Source organism: Pundamilia nyererei, unplaced genomic scaffold, assembly GCF_000239375.1.
Source record: "Pundamilia nyererei isolate P.nyererei 1_Seehausen unplaced genomic scaffold, PunNye1.0 scaffold00026, whole genome shotgun sequence".
Lineage (NCBI taxonomy): Eukaryota > Metazoa > Chordata > Actinopteri > Cichliformes > Cichlidae > Pundamilia > Pundamilia nyererei.
Window position 1 is genome coordinate 495,762 of NW_005187427.1, and position 18,195 is coordinate 513,956.

Sequence of the window (18,195 nt, forward strand, 5' to 3'; positions counted from 1 at the left end):
GCTGATTATTTCACATTTTACTTGTGAGCAACGGCACATTTAAATCTTACAAATATAGTTATTTGGCTTATATCGTGATGGATATCGTTATCGCCTGAAATGAAAAAAACATATCGTGATATGAAAAAATCTCATATCGCCCAGCTCTATGTTGAGTATGGCTGGTGAATCAACTGACAGCTGTAATGCCAAACAGTGCCATGAATTGGGTCAGTGCGGCCCACCTTCTGGCTATTATTCATAACTAACAGCAACTAATGCTTTTAGAAGATTGACATCAAATCAATGCACGTTAAGTCAGTGGCATATAAATCACTTAAAAGTACTCTGGTGGCTAATGAATGGGTATTTCACAGACCAGAATCAATATCTTGATTTAATGTGTACTGAATTTTCAGAAAACACTCTTTAAATGATTATTAGTCAAAATTTTGCTTGAGTACCACTAATAGTATAGTAATTAAAGCAGTTCTTATCCTGAGATGCTTGTAAATCTTTAAGAAAGTTGTTCCATAAGCAAGACTGTTTCAGAGTGTTGTTTTTTTTTCTCCATATGGTGGTATAGTTACATTGTTGTACATACTGTTGATCTTTTGAACCATTTTCTGTTTCAGGCTTCGGGCTCATCAAGCTGGACTTGAAAACAAAGTCTGAGAATGGACTGGTAAGTCGTCATTGGTCATTATCAGATTAGCAGGGCTGCCAGTTGATGCCGTACTATCATAGCTTAAGACCATCCTGGCTGTTAAGCAGCTCATTATCTGATCTTTAAAATGTTGCTAGGATTCATTGACATCTTACCTCAGAGTTAAGGGAAATGGATTTCTTGACCTTGTTCATGCACCTTCAGCATTTTTGGATCTAGTTTCTTATCCAGAGTGCTATCACTGCAAATATAGTTTGGACCTGGACCATAGAAAAGCATTTTATTGATAGATTTTACTAGTATTAGTTTTGGTGTTCCACATTAACAGAGTTGTGGGTGTCATCTATCATCTGCAGGAGTTCACCAGCACTGGCTCTGCCAACACCGAGACCAGCAAGGTAGCTGGATCTTTGGAAACCAAATACAAGTGGGCAGAGCACGGACTGACCTTCACAGAGAAGTGGAACACGGACAACACTCTGGGGACTGAGATCACCATCGAGGATCAGGTGATGTGCTGTGATGGCACAAGAATGAGATATAGATTTCTGCTGGCAAAAGAATCTGTGATTTATAATCAATCATTAAAATTGAAGCTAAAAGCTTATAGACCAAAATTTCAAGATGTGTGATTTAAGATGCTTTTACACCATAGCGCTTTTTGTTTATTTTTCTTCCTGTCATTCTTTTAAATGTCATTCTTGCCTTTTTCACAGTTGGCTAAGGGCCTGAAACTTACATTGGATTCCTCCTTCTCGCCAAACACCGGGTAAGAACAGCTGCATTTTTGTTTGTTGGCTTTTTTGCTGTAGTAAAGCTTAAAGCAAATGGATGCAAAAACTACATTGCAGGAATGCCAACTGTACAATCAGTGAATTAATATATGTAATGTCTATCATATGAAAACAAACATCCACAGCCTCATGTATGGGTGCCCAGCTGATTGATGCATTTTAATTTGCAACAATAAAAGAGGTTGATGGGAAGTAAAAGAGCAAAAAGAAATGTCAGTATCATGGGGCACTGCATAAGTAAACTGCAACTGGCATGTTGAATTTCTGCAGGAGTGCCTGTGATGGTGCAGTCTACTCAGCTACAATAATTTAATAAGGGACATGTTGTAAAAAGCACTAGTTCACCTGGTTTGTGATAAACCAGTTTTTTTTTCTTTTCACTGTCAGAGCAGTTTTATGTTTCATGCTGTGAGACAACAATGTCAACCTGTATTTTTTTCCCCTGCAATCTCCTGGCAGCAAAAAGGGCGGAAAGCTCAAGACGGGCTACAAGTGCGAACACATCAATGTTGGCTGTGACGTTAACTACGACATCAACGGCACAGCCATCCACGGCGCAGCAGTGGTGGGCTACGAGGGCTGGTTGGCTGGCTACCAGATGACCTTTGAGGCTGGCAGGAACAGGATTACCCAGAGCAACTTCGCAGTTGGATACAAGACTAATGAGTTCCAGCTCCACACGAATGTGTAAGAGATGCTGATATGGCCTCCTCGCCTCATCTGTGTGCAGTAAAATATTACTGGAATAATGATGTGTCTGATGAACAAGCCACACTGAAACATTCCTGAATTGGCATCAAGCAGTATACAAGCTTACTGTGCAGGCATGCTGTGTATATGTGTGGGATTTTATTTGAGTCTTCGTGGATAAAACACTCGGACGTTAGGTGAATGCTTCTGTCCTGTTGTAATGGACATTGTAAGTCAAAGGCTAAACGTTTAAGTTATTAGTGACTCCAGACCAGTGCATGGCTAGACAAGAACTTCCAAAGCCCTCTTTTTTTGTCCTTGTCTGGATGATTGACTTGTTGCCTGTTTGGCACTTTGCCTGACACCCAGGTGCCTTGCGGTTATTTTTATACACAGGTGATGGGATTTACTACCTTGCAAGTGAGATGGAGTGAGTGTTTGGCAGGCTTCAGTGAAAATGTAGCACGAAGTGGTGTCAGACGGTGAGCAAGAGGGAGGGACAGGGCACGGTGTTAGTCATGGTTCCTGCTGTGCCTCTGACCGAGCCTGTCTGAGTCTGCTTGTAAAGTGGTTAATATGAAGTCAGACAAAGTGTAGTATAGGCTTTACACCAGTCACAGTTCACTCAACTGTGGATGTCTTTGACATGCAAGAAGTTTATGAAACACAAACTCATAATTTAATGTCACCTCTGTGTAGCAGCATTAAATATATTGCAAATATCTTTTTCCTTAGAAACGATGGTACCGAGTTTGGTGGTTCCATCTACCAGAAGGTGAATGACAAGCTGGAGACGGCCGTCAACCTGGCCTGGACTGCTGGAAACAGCAATACCCGCTTTGGCATCGCTGCCAAGTATCAGATTGATCCCGACGCATCCTTCTCTGTGAGTAGTGTGTAAACTGAAGTGACTTAGATCCTTCTGTGCCAGGGTTACTTTATAGCTGCACTGTTAGACAGGTCTATTGTCGACCGTTTGATAGGGATCTGGTAATGCAGGTATATATATATATATTAGAAAATGCACTGTGTCATGCAGTGCAGGTGCATGGTCTTAAAGAAATGCACTCATGCTAAAGAGGAGGAGTGTCTGCAAGTGAAGGTTTGGACTAATTTAATCGTTAATGCCGCAATTCAGGTCTTATGTCTCCCCCTTCTGGCAGTGAAAATTACACAATCACTGTATGTCTTTGCTATCGATTGTGTTCTGTAGTCACCGACTTTCTTTTACTCTGAGCATCAGATACTCTTTTTGAATGCTTCCTTGTTTTTGTTTTTTTTAATGTTTTTTCCCCCAACACTATTCCCATTCACTATTGCTCACCCTTTCTCTTTCATTAAGACAAACCAACCATTCCTACCTGACCTGAAATGCATCATCAATGCAAAGTGCACTGGCATGGGAACGGTGCCACAGACACCATATTTCAAACTAATGTACCTGGCGCTGATCATCTTAATCAGTTTTGTCTGACTTCTTTTGGGCAACAGCTTGACTGTAACAGATGTTTATTTCCTTATAAAAGCTGGAATTCCCACTCGAAGCAGAGATACTTAATCTGACTGTTTGTTAGTGTACTTATCTGCATTATTTCAGCTTCTATTTTAATGACAGTGCCACTCATAAACATTTTAATCTTTTAACTGGGTAAATGTTGCGTTTCTAAGAGAGTTTATAACTACTGCTCATTTCCAACCCATGTGGCTAGTTGGTATTTTACAGACATAATGCGTAAAATACAATTTACAGTTTTCATTTTCATGAACGCCCCTGTGCATTATAGACACAAAAACCTGCTGAAGAGAAGCTGTTTTTACTGTACTGTTGCTTTTTTTTAGGGCTATTAACTTCTTTGTTTAGTGAGTAAAAAAACCACTTTGTAATGTGAAGTTCTTTGTTCATCTTCTATGTATAATATTGATCTGTGGTTCCCTCACAGGCTAAGGTGAATAACTCCAGCCTTGTGGGCCTGGGCTACACTCAGACTCTGAAGCCAGGTGAGTGAAGTCTCTGCAGACGTTAGGTGTGCTTAAATAGACCTGACTCTGTTCACAAAGACAGTTCAGTTATTATATTAGGTTTCATCAGGGGAAGTGCACATTCACTTGCACGAATATTGGATGGAAAACATCTGAAGTGTGTGTCCACGAGCTGTGAATGAATGAGTTCACTCAGCAACCCTTGTAATGTTTAAAGTGTTAATGTATTTGTGGCTTATGTGTTTTCCTAGGTATCAAGCTGACACTTTCTGCTCTCCTTGATGGCAAAAACATCAATGCTGGCGGTCACAAGCTTGGTCTTGGTCTTGAATTCCAGGCATAGAAGGATGGGGGGAAAAAATCCTTCCAGTCCTCAAAACACACATGCATCCCCCACCAAAAAGATCCTTTATTGATTAGCTCTCCTTCACAAATCCCTGTGTCCCCTAAAGATGTTGTATAGCTGGAAGCAAGACAGCGTAAAGGTCAAATTGTTCTTGCGCCAATTTACCACTTTTTATGGACCATTTCTGGGAACATTATATTTTGAAATGAAAGAGCCCACTTTAGAACAAAATTAGAACTGTTGAACAGAAGGTTTTATCTTGAATTGTGTAGCTTGCAAGGGAAAAATAGCCTTGAGTACATTCAAGTTGGCCTCACTTTTTTTCGTTCATTTCACAACATTCGTGCATAATGCTTTAATTTGTGTCTCTGCTTTCCAATGCAGTGAAAAGGGAATCAAAATAGATCAGCCCGAAATGCAAAAAGGGCTCAGCACAGTTAGTCTCTGCAGTTTAGTAGTGGCCACCGATGGTGCTGTTGAATAGCACCAGCAAGCGCTCCTCACTCAAAAGGCGTAGTGATGAATTCATTTTTATTTAAGCACGTTGGCACTGGAGAGCCCTAGTATCTGTCTTGATATATTGTACAATGGGAAGGGTTAGTTGTCCCTGGCGTAAGCAGCTGTGAGTAGCTCAAAGAGACACTACAACCCGACGTGTACATTCTGTGTTTTTGTCTCACTTGTCTTTTTGTGTCTGTGCATTTGGTGTGAATCATGTCTTTTGTTACAAATAGCAGAAATAATGTTATTTTATTGATGGTCTTACATAGTTTAATGCACCTGAAGTCTTAGGAAGGGAAAAGACTTGTCAATTCTTCCTGGTCGAGCAAACAGGATGCAACCCATCACGCACACAGCCGAACTTCTCTGGGTGAGAGCTAGAGTGCTTCTTTTGAAGAAGAATGATGGCCAGGAAATTGTAGTCTTCCACAAATGATTATGGGAATCATGCTTAGTGTACTTGGCAGTATTGTCATTCCCTGAACTAAATAAAGAACATCTTGAACCGGTTTCTGAGCGTATTTGTTCTCCTGTCTTTTGTCGCATGACCATAACTGGTGTGATCATAATGTCTGCCCACATGAAAACACTCTTGAACAGACAGGTGGGTAATTTATTTTTACAGCTGAAGATGATTTGGATGGGAGCACATGACTCATTGTTACTGATAAATGTTTGGTTTATGAAGTGGAGAGTTACAAAGATCTAACATCTTCCACATAAACCTTCTGACCACTCTCACGTGAAATTATTTGAACATAAGCTCACAGCCCTTCATTAGATAAACCTATTCCATTGGTTAAGTCTAGCCAAAAATACGGCAGCAATCTGACCTTTATTAGTCCCACACGTGGGAGATTTCCTGTGTACAGCAGAAAGTGGGCAGTGCAAAGTTACGTAGCAAAAATGAAAAACACTGCAATAGGATAAGATCATAAGAACAAGATACTATATACAATAGAATAAAATGCAACATTGTCAGAAAAAGAGAATTGCACTTAATGTTATTGCATGTGTGGATGTGTGTGTTTGGTCAGCTGCAAAGTCCTTGTGGAGTCTCACAGCAGTAGGAAGGAAAGACCTGTGGAATCTTTCCATCCCACATCGTGGGTGCCGCAGCCTGCCATTGAAGGAGCTGTTCAGTGCTTTCAGGGTCTCCTGGATGGGGTGGGCAATGTTTTTCAATAGGGATGACAGCTTAGCCACCATTCTCCTGTCACTCACCACCTCCACAGGGTCAGAGAGCATCCTAGAACAGAGCTGGCCCTCCAGATCAGCCTGTTCAGTCTCTTCCTGTCCCCAGCAGAGATGCTGCCGCCCCAGCAGAACACACCGTGACAGATGGCTGAGGCCACCACAGAGTCATAGAGGGTCTTCAGGAGTGGGCCCTTCACTCCAAAAGATCTGAATCTCCGCAGCAGGTACAGCCTGATCATGCATCAGAAATGTTAAGGTGATTCAAGTGATTCAAGTTTGAATGTGTTATGGTTGGTTGTAGCAGTGGGTTGGTTTGACTATTTCAAAAAAATGCTGATCTGGGATTTTCCCTTAAAATATCCAGTGACGACAGTTCTCTGGGTGAAAATGTTCTGTTGCTGTTAGAAGAGAATGTCCAGACTGCATCGAGCTGATAGCAAGGCAACAGTATCTCAAATAACAATTGAGATACTGCCAACCAGGTTATGCAGAAGACCATCTTTAAACTCACAACATGCTGATGGAGATGGGCTACAGCAGCATTCAGATGCCACTCCTGTTGGCTAAGAACAGGAACCCGAGGCTACATTGCACACAGAATCCCTTTGCACACAAAGGAGGAGGGGAAAAACGAGTGATGAAGAATGAGTTGATTCCTGTTGCAACCTTTGAATGGTATGATTGGAATTTTGTGTAAGCAGCAGGACAGCATGGCTCTAGCATGCCTTGTACAAACTTTGACCCCTTAGTATCATCTGGGCATCATTTAAACACATGACCAAAGTCTGCCCATGTTCTGATGACCATGTCAAGTAGGATATTGCACCATGTCAGTAAGTTCCGAAGAAATAAATAAAGAGGTTCTGGAGACAAAAGGGGATCCAAGCCCTGTACTAGTAAGGCATACCTAATAAATAGGCCCAACGGTATTTTTTGTCTTTTTAAGCATAATTATAACAAGTGCCACATAAGATGAGTAGACTCAGTCTAACATACGACGCAATTACTACATTCTGACCTATATTTATCGAGGTAAATTACCCTTTATCAGTGAATGGAGAAAATATGTGAACTCTTACTATTAGCGGCAAATTATATATGTTTGTTATAAGTTACAAGGTGACATAACATTAGACGGACTAATATTCATAGACTAAGCTCACTTCACTTCAAACTTCACCGCTCACAACTGATTCGTACACTCACACCGCCCACAAACTGTGTACGTCCGCACTCAGCCACGCCCCTTCACTCACGCACCAACATGGCGACATGCGGAAATATGTGGCGAAGCAGAAGAATTATTTTTGATCTTTTTCTGACTATTGTTCTCCAGCTCTTGGTGAGCAGCTGCCTGTCGGCTCCTTTGAATGGAAATGAAACACAAGGTATGTCGTACTTGTTTGAAGTATCTGAGACGAAGTTTCCTTTAAACTTAGCCACAGGGTTTACCCCTGCTCTAGCTAGTTGGCTAGCCCGTCATGCTAGTATCCGCCTTGTCAGGGAAAAATAAGGCAGGTAACAGGCTTTCTCTGTTTCGGAAAAATGACTTAGTCGTATTTTAAAACTCTCGCCTTTACTCTGGCACTGAAATGCGATTCGGCAAAAATGATTTCTAGTTAAAATATGTTATACGTTGAAGACAGTGCTAATATTTCTTTCAAATAAAATTAAGCGTTTCAACGTTAAGCTGCAAACATAAATTCATAACATTAGCTTTGCTTAAGTTTCACTCACAGTGCGTCAGAGTCTTTTGACAGTTTTGCGGTCAAAACAAAGTTATTGAAACCATCAACAGGAAGTCATATTTTCCTTTATCTCCAACCTCTACCACATTTCAACTTCTGTATGTTTATAATGGATCTGTATTGTTCAGTTTTACCTAGTTAAATATCTGTTTACCTCATAATATAAGACAAGATTGTATTGTTTTTAAAGCCTCTATCAATAGATGCTCTTCTGAGGGTTAATGAGTTATGGCGGTCAGATAAACTGACATGTTCCAGATGTACCACCATATATCTACACTGATTATTAATCCTCTGTCAGTGAGTCATTAAGAAACCCTCCTGACGTAAGTAAAGGGTGTAATATTTCAGTCAGTGGCAGGTATTGTTTTGCCTTGATAGTCTTTGAGCAGTGCTACAGCATTCTTTTGGTTCGCTGTGTTCTCAGTTTGTTAAAAAAAACCACGTGATTGGACTTTGGAGCTGTCAGGATATAGGTTGTTGTCTACTCTTGCCCTTCCCTTCCTCATACTATGATGGTGTGCAACAGACAGCTTATTTCAAGATGTGCTGCTGAGATAAAGGTGTCCTAATTCAACAGAGGTGTTGTTGTCAATTTGAATTGTTTAACATTTCATCCTGTTTTAAATGAAGTTGCATATTTAGCCGAAATAATCGAAAACATCTCTGTGGGTTTTAGGATTTGTGCTATGTCACTGGAAAACAGGATGTTAAAGAAAAAAAATTGTAGAGAGGGAGGATGACTTCTGTTTGATTAACCTGCTAAATATTTACTTGCTTTAAATTGAAACACTGTACGTCTGTCACATGGTTTTAATGCAAATTCATCTGGAACAGGATGCCACATTATCTTTTTTTAATTATAAAAATGCTTAATTATAAATATTAAGTCATTTGTCAACTGCTTAAAAGCTAAAGTTATATCACAGTGTTAATGCAACAAAGCTTTCCTGTTCAGAGATTATATGGGCCAAGGCCCTTGTATATGAATAGACCCTTTCTTCACTTGGGGATGGCTTACTCAGTGCCTCAAGTCCCCAGTGTTCTCCTCCTGTCACTTGCTAAGCAACGCCTCCCAGTCCCAGAGGATGAAATAAAGTCGACACTTGTTGGGTGAATGGTGTCACTGAAAGAGGAAGGCTGGCTGATTGCAACAGATTCTTGACAATTTAAATACTTTAAAAAAAAAGAAAAAGGAAAAAAAAAAAGCTCAGTTCAAAACATGTCCCTTTTTCTGCAATGCTAAATAAACAAAGGTCTTTCAGTTTAAGAGTGATGATGTTTTTATACTGATTATACTGTTATACATGTTAATCTAATCAGTTTTCATTTTTATTAGTTGGATGGCAACGATCCCAGTATATGTTATTGTGGTCAGCCATTATTGTTATTATTATTATTATTATTCATCATAGTGTGGCTGCCGCCCTCTGTGGCACGAGCAGCTTGTTTCAGAAATATTCCACCTTTTCTGTTGGTAGAGTCACATTAACTTTGAATGGAGAGACCAGCCTTTCTTACTTTTTTTGCTGTGACTCGCCCTTCCTTTGGGCCAATTTTCTCCCAAAATGTTTGTCCTACAAACACCGTTGTCACACCAAATTGACCAGGACAACTGTGCCTACAAAACTAACATATTTCTGTCGCTGCACCTTCAATGGTTTTGCAGTTATTTTCAAAAATGTCACAAAAAATCTCTCAAACCCCTCCCCATTCATGTGTATTAGAGAACTAGAGGAAGACAGGTAGAAAACCTAGACTGAAAAATATCTCTTTAATCTTCAGCTGTAACCACAATTTTCACCCTACAGCCATCATTTTACCCTCAAACTGTAGCCACGCTTGCCTTTTTTCACACGAGCCCTTACTCGAAGCCCAGAGATGTGTCATTTTTGAACTGGAGCCATTTGTTTCAGAGAAATGCCATCATGAGCTCCCATTGACTCCCTATTTAATTTTTGCAACCAGTTTTGGAGAGAAAGGAAAGTGTCAGCATTAGTTTGTCTTTTTTTAAGAAGGAAAGGGGAAGGCAAAAGCCAAAATTGGGGAAAATCAGTACAGGTGTTACAATAAAAATGTAACTTTTTGAAATAAGCTGACTCAAAGTCTTGTTAACATCACGAATCTCACACATTCATCAGTGCCTCATCAGGCAAGTTGTAATAAAATTTTTTACCAAACTAATAGGTATTAAAACTAAGGCTGCAACGATTCATAGAGTAACACGAATAGCTCAATGATTTTGCTTCAACGGTTCATTTAATGCATGGCTTTTGTCACTTAATTGGCAGCACGTAAATGTGAGCATTCACTCACATTTGTAACTTTAAATAGACTTGCAAAAGAAATGCATTTAGGAGCATGTGTGTCGATAAAAAGTATTCCAACGTTAACCCACACAGCCTCTAGTTTTAAAACAAAAAAAGACAACAGCATCAGTTACACTATGATGATCTCATAGTTTAATGTTGAGCCAGAGTCTACAAACACAGCAAAGAGACTGAGCTGTTAACCAGACGGTGAGCTCAGGTGGAGTGAAGGAAAATGTTTTTCTAGCCTTCAAAACAGCACCACCTTCCCTTAATTGGGAAAAAGCTGGTGGGAGTCCTTCATCAAACCACCTGATCAACAGATTCCAATGTGAAGAAAAGAGAACTTTGGCATTATTTTGACAGATTTAAAGTGAAATAATATGCAATATTTCTATTCATGATATTCTATGAATATTTACAAATATGAAAATAAAAGCTTTATTTTTGCAGGCCAATAAAAATGTACGTGGGCCACTAAAATTCTGAGCTGCTGATCTGGTCTGTTCAGTAGCACAAAATTTTGCAGTGCACAGGTGAAGAATGCCGATAAGCTCGCTTCTCTTCATTGCAGCCAGCACATTCTTCTTTAATGACTTATGGACGCACAAACTGACTCACTGACTAGCATACTTAGACATGCAGACACATAAAAACACATACACATGAGCACACACCAACTATGTCATTCAGGAGATACAAACACCCACATTCAGCCATCTGCCATGACCGGTTGTGGGTGAGGGGTGGGAGATAGGATAAAAAAGTTCACAAAATCTTTAGAAAATTTTTTTCTTTATTATCTGAAGTTTTTATTTTTCGCTGACTAAAACATTTTTTTTTTCACAACTAGTTTTAATTTCCAGTTTGGAACACAGGTAACTAAAACTAAAGTTTTTATAGTTTTCAGTTCAAGGAAAAAAGCTGTCTCAAAATGAAACCTTTCATTGATAAAGCTAGTTTGCAGTGAAGGTTGTACGTTTCCACACAAACAAGCTGCTGCTCAGTACAAATGTCCCCTTATGAGCTTCTCTGTGGCAGCTCAAGGGTTAACTGGCTTGCTGAAGGGCTTCCATACATGGCAGTTTCACTTGAGGTGTAGTTGTGTGACATGATTGAAATTCATGTAGGAGCACCAGCTGTCACAATTTAATGTTCATTTTCAATATTTTTTTTCCTTTTTAAATATTTTGTGATTGAGACATTTATATGTCTTCATAATAAGAGATAAAAAGTGTAGTTGTGAAACTGGTTGGCAAATGCTAAGAAAACAACGTTCTAGTTTTCTAGGTTTTTGATGGGCAATAAATATTTTGGTTAATGAAAATGTTTTATGTTTAAGTGTTTCAAAGAACACTTTGTCAGAAATATGTTGTAATGCAATTGTAATGTATGTAATGTGTTGCGTTGTTATTTCCTTTGATCCAACAGTGCCCACAAACAGCACAGAAACTCAACCTCAAAATCTTACTTTGACCACTGTGAAAAAAGAAGCAACGGTGATACAGTCTGCACCAACTGATCAGAAACCAACAGCTGCAGATGTTTCCAAGGATCCTGTAAAAAGTGATGGCAACAGCTCCACCACAGCAAAGCCAAAAGTTCGTGAAGAAAGCGACATCAAAACTCAGACTGTTCCAAAACCAAAAACAGGTGAGACTGTTGTGTTCGATAGCTCTGATAAGCAAAATGACGGCACCAAGAACACACCTGCTACTGCTGAAGCAACAGCAGCAGCTCCTGAAGCAGACATTAAGTCTGATCCAGAAAATGCCAAAGCCACGATCGAAACTAATGAACCAACAAAATCTGCAACGGACGAGCCGGATGAGTTCAAACCTCAAGACAAACCAACCCCAACTACAGACGAGGACAGTGATCAAGACCTGCACATGGACACTGATGTTAATGACATTGATGAAGATGAGGATGATGATGACTACAGATATGGTGAAAACACTGAATTTAATGAAAAGCAAGATAAGACCAGGGTGACTCAATATAAGGAACAAGACAGCTACAACACAGTGGATGAAGACTCCCACTTCTTCTTTCATCTGGTCATACTGGCTTTCCTGGTGGCCATTGTCTACATCACATACCACAACAAGAGGAAGGTGAGTGTCGGCCCGACAAAAGCTATCCGACAGCAGGATGTAGAGGTCAAACAGACGTAGGAGTCTCTGATACAGGCTGCACAGCACAGGAATCACTTCTTCATCCAGATCAAATAGCTGAGGAAAAGCCAAATGTGTTCTGCAGACATTTAACTTGATGCAGAAACGTCTGTGTGTAATTTGTAGTTATTTTTTTTCTTATTTATGTAGTAAAATTTGTATTTCTATAAGGAAGTTAGCTTTTACTGAATAATTATGTTAACATCTTAGGTCTTGCTCAAGTTGAATTGATGTATTTTGTCACCCAAAAACTGACGTCTCCAGCTGTTTTTAATGTTTTAACCTATTATAGATGGAATAATTGAGAATCAGTGGAATAATGAAACATAGCCATAGAAATTAAAAGGTAAAATTTAACACGATCTGTGGCTTGAAGGCCTTATTGTGTTAACCAAGGAAGCATGAATACCTGAGATTGTTAACTTCTACTGATTTGCATTGTCAGTTAATTAGACTCAATAATTAGAAGTGACAAAGTGTTAAATAAATTAAAATGAACCAAGTAAAACTACTTTGAGATAATAAAACAACATCAGCTTAATTTCGCTATTCGTATTGTAGAATATACCATGATCATACACTGATCAGGCGTAACGGTATGATCACCTGCCTAATATTGTGTTGGTCCCTCCTTTCCCGCCCAAAGAGCCCTGATCCATCTCTGCTAGATCCCTGAATGGATTCACTGAGCTTTAATATCACTCTGGGTTCTTAGCTAGCTTAGCGTTGGCACGTTTGCAAAGAGCCAAAGATATAGTAGCAGCATAACATAGTTGTTTCTTTTCCAGACCCAGTTTGCGCTTAACCATCGCACTCTCGCCCTTTGTCAAACAAAAATAAAAGTAATGTTCGTATTCACCTTGCAGACTGTGTCACTATTTTCCTCCTCTGGCATATGAACTGAACTTCAAACTGAAATCAACTGATTGTAGCGCGATAAGCAGGACTGATAGGCAAGCAGACTAACAACTCAAAGGAAATGAACTCGATTCCCATCCGTAGACCAGGTCACCTTCGTCCATTGCTCCCTGGTTCTGACGCTCACTTTGTTGGTGCTTTCTTCCATCACAATTTGCCACTTGTCAAACTCTTTAAATCTTTATACTTGCCCATTTTTTTCCGCTGCATATAGCACATCATCTATTAGGACAAAATGTTCGCTCACTCCCTGATAGATCCCACCCACTAACAGAAGCCATGGTGAAGAGATAATCAGTGTTATTTACGTCACTTGCCAGTGGTCATGATGTTATGCCTGACTGGTATAAGTAGCAGATTTATCTTCTCCCATATAAAGTCAGATTTTATTTCTGAAAGGCTTCAATCCAGTCTTTATGCAAACTTTTATGGTGACTGAGGTGCCCTGAGGCAACTACTGTTGCCACGTGGCACTAAATAAATACAGTTGAATTGATTTGCTTTTTCTCCTGCTCTTTTCAGATCTACCTCCTGGTACAGAGCCGGCGCTGGAAGGAGGGTCTGTGTTCCCGCAACACTGTGGAGTATCGCCGCTTGGACCAGAATGTCAATGAGGCCATGCCATCCCTCAAGATGACCCGAGACTACATTTTTTAATCTAGTGGAACAATATAGTAGGCTTACGCAGAGCCAGTTCCTGGTCATTTATAGATAAGATGCTGTGTGTTGTTATGGAGCTTGATTGATGCTTTGTCTTGCTTTATAGGCCAATAAGAAATCAGGGGATATGGTAGTTGGGGGAATTTTTTTTTTAATGGCCCTTTTTGGTTGTCTGAAGAGATAATCCTATTAATATATTCTTATTTGTTATATTTTTAATTGTCATTGCCATTAAGTTAATAATTTTGGGTTTCTTAGGGGCTTTATTTAATTTTTAAAATTTTTTTTAGTATTGTTTCAGCCTTACAGTTCCTTTATACCTATTTTTTGTTTTCTCTGTTGCATATTGTCTTAATATTTCTAACACTTTGCTTAAGAGTTGCAAAAATTACATGTTAATTGAACTTTTAGGCTGTAATGTGATCGTGAACTAATAGAAGAGTTGAGTATGTACTCTGAAATTAGGAATGAACACCTAAGTAATTGCTGTGGAAAGCATGACTACCTTTCATATTTCAAAAATATGCAAAAAAGTGCAATGAAGCAGAAACTGTTAATCAAATGTTCCTATATATTAAGTTATTCCCTAAAAAACAAAACAAAAACAGAAAAGCCCTTCTACTCTTAAATTGTCTCGGTTTGACATAATGGGGCAGCTGAATTAAAGATATCCATTCCAATATATGTATTGTTTGATATAGAAATAATCACATAACATGTTTAGTTATTTTTTCGCATATAGATAGAGAAATACAATTTTCATTGGACCCTGAAAATGAGCTTTTTACAATCACTTTATTGCCAATGTTTCTGCTTACACTATAGATGAAAAGTAGTGGCAGTTTTATTACTTTTCATTCATTTTTGGCCATCTTGGCTACACATTAAGCATTAAGTTAAGGAGCGGTGGGCGGGGCTACTCTTCAGGTGAAAGATAATGCCATGTGTTTAAGCCATTTAAATGAGGATGGATGTGTGTATCGTGCAGATGATAAGGTACTAATGTATAAGAAAGAAATGTCTATTGCCAGAAATCTTCTTTTTTCTTGATCACTTTATATTTAACTTGTCTTAATAACATGCCTGATTTACTCCTACTGCCCAGATTTTGCTATGTGGAAATCTTGGTGCTGGCCCTCTTTGTTTTATGACTTCGGTGAAGTCTCTGTCAAAAAAACCATCTTCACTGTGGCCAGTTGTAAAGACAATGTTTCCTCATGTCCATGCAGAACTTTTCACTTTTCCTTGCCTCCTGTCAGGGTATTTTGGTGGAATTAAGTTAATCAGAAATTCTGCACCCTCTCTATGACCTGTTCACAAAAGCAAAAACACAACTTTTTATTTTTTCTCTTTCCTATGCGTCGCAGCCACATTTTTCTGTCTGTCGTTGTCTCATGCCTTCAAATGAAATGCCACGACTGCCACTTGAGTCTGCAAATGTATCAGTCTCGCAACGCCTTCTGTCAGTTGTTTTCAGCTGGTTTTGTGAATATACAAGCGAGACAGTGGATATATATAGATTTGCACTGTGCCGTTCAGGTATGCTAGTTAAAATATGAAGGGACGAAGGATCAACACTGATCTCGCAATCAACAGTAGAAACTGTACAATCTTTCTCGCTTTTTTTGGTCAATAAAGCACAAATTGCGTAAATCCTTCCTTTGTAATTTTTCTGACTCATGTTTCATTTAATCCTCTGTTCATACTCTGACATATTTTTCATAAGGAAAAGTTTTAATTTAGTATTCTTGGGTGATCTGCCTTTTTATGTGGCAAATGCCCTTTTTAACTATGTTGGCATCACTAAGAGGAGAGGATACTTTGATCTCTTTTGATCCTAATAGGCTTACGTGTTGTATCTTTTGATAATTAAAAGTCATAGACTGAGCTGATATTGTTGCAGTTAAAAAGTTATTTTGCTAAACAGGGAAGTGTTAATAAAAGAAATAACCAAAAAGAAAAAAGAAAACACCGTAAAAACCACTGCACTGGTGTACAAAAGCAGACTCTGTAGCTCAGCTGCTAACTTGACCACAAGGAGGCAGTATGCACACAAATAATTGAAGAAGACCAATGCTGGAAATGTGTTCTTCACTTGTCAGATTTTCTGCTCTTTCCCTCACCAAGTTAAATTTTGGTGCCTGAGCAAATAAAAGTGCAATTTCATAATTTGATTTCCCTGTCATTGTGACACAGGTAACCTATTCATATCACTAAAGAGAACATGAACAGAAAAGTTCCCAGATTCTTGCAGAAAGGAGATAAAGTGAGCATCTGCATCACTAATGTGCAGAAAATACCACTAAGAGGGGGAAAAATTAAGAATTTATTGTGGCATGTCTATTTTTTAAAGTCGGTAAACGGTGCACAGTGACAGGACAGATGGAGAGCAAAGTTAGATGTCCATGTCTTTGAGTGAATGTATTTGATTAATGTCTGCCACAGTCTGTTCCCACAGTCGTAATGCTCCTCAAGTGTTACAGACATGCACTGAAACATATTTCTTGGTCAGAAACAACAAATTTAACATCCAGCTGTAGTTTGTAAGGCAGAACTACACAAAGGAAACAACACTCTTAAGAAAATAAAGTACAATGAGCAAAAGTCTTGTCACTAGGGTGGTACTGTCTAAGGTACCTTTGTGGTTTGTTTGCACCTTAAAGACACGACTTAAACCTCCAGCCTGGAATAATCAGTTAAGCTATTTAGTTATCTATCCATCTGTCTGATAGATAGATAGATAGATAGATAGATAGATAGATAGATAGATGGGACCTATGGAATCTTCGACAACCAACATCAAGACAAACTGCAAAACAACTAGTAGCTTCAGTGTTCCAGCATCCGGAAGAAGCAGTTGTGATCACTGAGATGCGTGTCCAGTCCAGTCTTGGTCAGCTGCTTGAAGACGTATCAGAGAGATAGAAGCCAGTAGAATAAATCAGCTGTTCTTAACTGAATCATCCAGGATTAAAAGTGAAGAAAAATTAGGTTAATCTCTAAATTAGCATGATGATAGGGTTGAATAGTTACATCATACTGTTAGTTAATTAGTTAATGTTTGAGCCCTTTGTTCCCTTTTTAAAGACACTGAACTCAAGCGTGCATCATAGCAACCTTTGCTGCATAAAAGCATCATTCAGGTGCCTGAAATGTAAAACCTGAAGATGGAAAAAAAGAAAAGCAGGAAGTGATGGTTGCTGGTTGCATGTCATCAGCAGATAAGATAACCAGGCTTTGTGGATATTTGTTTGATGTTATGCTGGGTGTATTTATCTGAGAGACAGCAGCAAATGAAATTCACCAGCCAGAAAATCTAAAACTACTTTTGATCACTGAAGAGTGAACATCTTGACAAAGGTTATGCAGTGGCTTTTAAAAAAGTTTTTCAGAAATGTTATAAGAAATAATAATAATTAAAAAAAAGAGTTCCTTAAGCTTTTAAGTGACATTACTCAATCTGATTTTTTTTTAAAAATTAAACATTGAGTGGCTTCCTTGATTGGTTCCAGTCTCTAAAGATACAGTATTGTGCAAAGTATTGAACCACCCCGATTTCTTTGTATTTTGCTTCCAAGGCCAAGGTTTTTCTCTGGACATCGACTGCTTATTGGCTCCTTTCAGTCCAGTCCTTGTACCTCACCACTTTCACAAGACCGTTTTTTGTTTTGTTTTGTCACTTATCTGTCAGTGCGCCCCAGGGCAGCTGTGGCTACAATGTAGCTTGCCATCGCCAGTGTGTGAATGTGTGTGTGAATGGGTGGATGACTGAATGTAGTGTGAAGCGCTTTGGGGTCCTTAGGGATTAGAAAAGCGCTATACAAATGCAGGCCATTTACTTATCACTGACCGTGACTCATTCAAGCATAGGTACGTAATTCCAGCGATGAAGCAGTGTTTTATCTACATGTAACTTAGCAAAGAAACTATTTTAACTTGTATATGTAGGCAGTTTTTTTTTACCAGCAGTATGTCACATAAACATGTCATTTTTTTCCATTTCCTTTGTCTGAATCTATGAAAAATGCCAAAGACAGCACAAACATAACATTTTTAAACCAACAAGATGATTCCAAAGAGCTAGTTGCTGAAGGCTTGTCATGGTGTGCAGTGCATCCTTAAAAAATGTGAGTAAACTACACAAGACCAGGACAGAAGAAGTGGCAGACCTACAAACTGTCCTCATCAGATAAAGAGCATTTGAAAGTAATGTCCTTACGAGATAGGGA

General features: G+C 39.0%; 2 protein-coding genes across 2 annotated transcripts in view; both read left to right on the top strand.

Annotated features, from left to right (window-relative positions):
• The window catches only part of vdac1 (voltage-dependent anion channel 1), a 10,304-nt gene extending 4,826 nt beyond the window's left edge, over window positions 1–5,478 (top strand). The window contains exons 3-9 of the mRNA XM_005727724.1: window positions 615–664; window positions 1,003–1,155; window positions 1,363–1,415; window positions 1,900–2,127; window positions 2,866–3,016; window positions 4,071–4,128; window positions 4,362–5,478. Of these exons, the coding sequence (XP_005727781.1) occupies window positions 615–664; window positions 1,003–1,155; window positions 1,363–1,415; window positions 1,900–2,127; window positions 2,866–3,016; window positions 4,071–4,128; window positions 4,362–4,453 (785 nt within the window). The 3' untranslated portion in view covers window positions 4,454–5,478. The remainder of the gene's footprint in view (window positions 1–614; window positions 665–1,002; window positions 1,156–1,362; window positions 1,416–1,899; window positions 2,128–2,865; window positions 3,017–4,070; window positions 4,129–4,361) is intronic.
• A 1,871-nt stretch (window positions 5,479–7,349) lies between these two features.
• cunh5orf15 (chromosome unknown C5orf15 homolog) lies at window positions 7,350–15,621 on the top strand. Its single transcript, XM_005727725.1, has 3 exons — window positions 7,350–7,542; window positions 11,643–12,328; window positions 13,829–15,621. Exons 1-3 carry the CDS (start codon window positions 7,419–7,421, stop codon window positions 13,961–13,963), a joined length of 945 nt encoding a protein of 314 aa, XP_005727782.1. The 5' UTR covers window positions 7,350–7,418; the 3' UTR covers window positions 13,964–15,621.
• The last annotated feature ends 2,574 nt before the right edge of the window (window positions 15,622–18,195 follow it).

Coding starts and splice junctions, on each gene's coding strand:
- cunh5orf15 (XM_005727725.1), top strand. CDS start 7,419: ATGGCGACATGCGGAAATATGTGGCGAAGCAGAAGAATTATTTTTGAT. Junction 7,543..11,642: donor GAATGGAAATGAAACACAAG/GTATGTCGTACT, acceptor TTGATCCAACAG/TGCCCACAAACAGCACAGAA. Junction 12,329..13,828: donor CATACCACAACAAGAGGAAG/GTGAGTGTCGGC, acceptor TGCTCTTTTCAG/ATCTACCTCCTGGTACAGAG.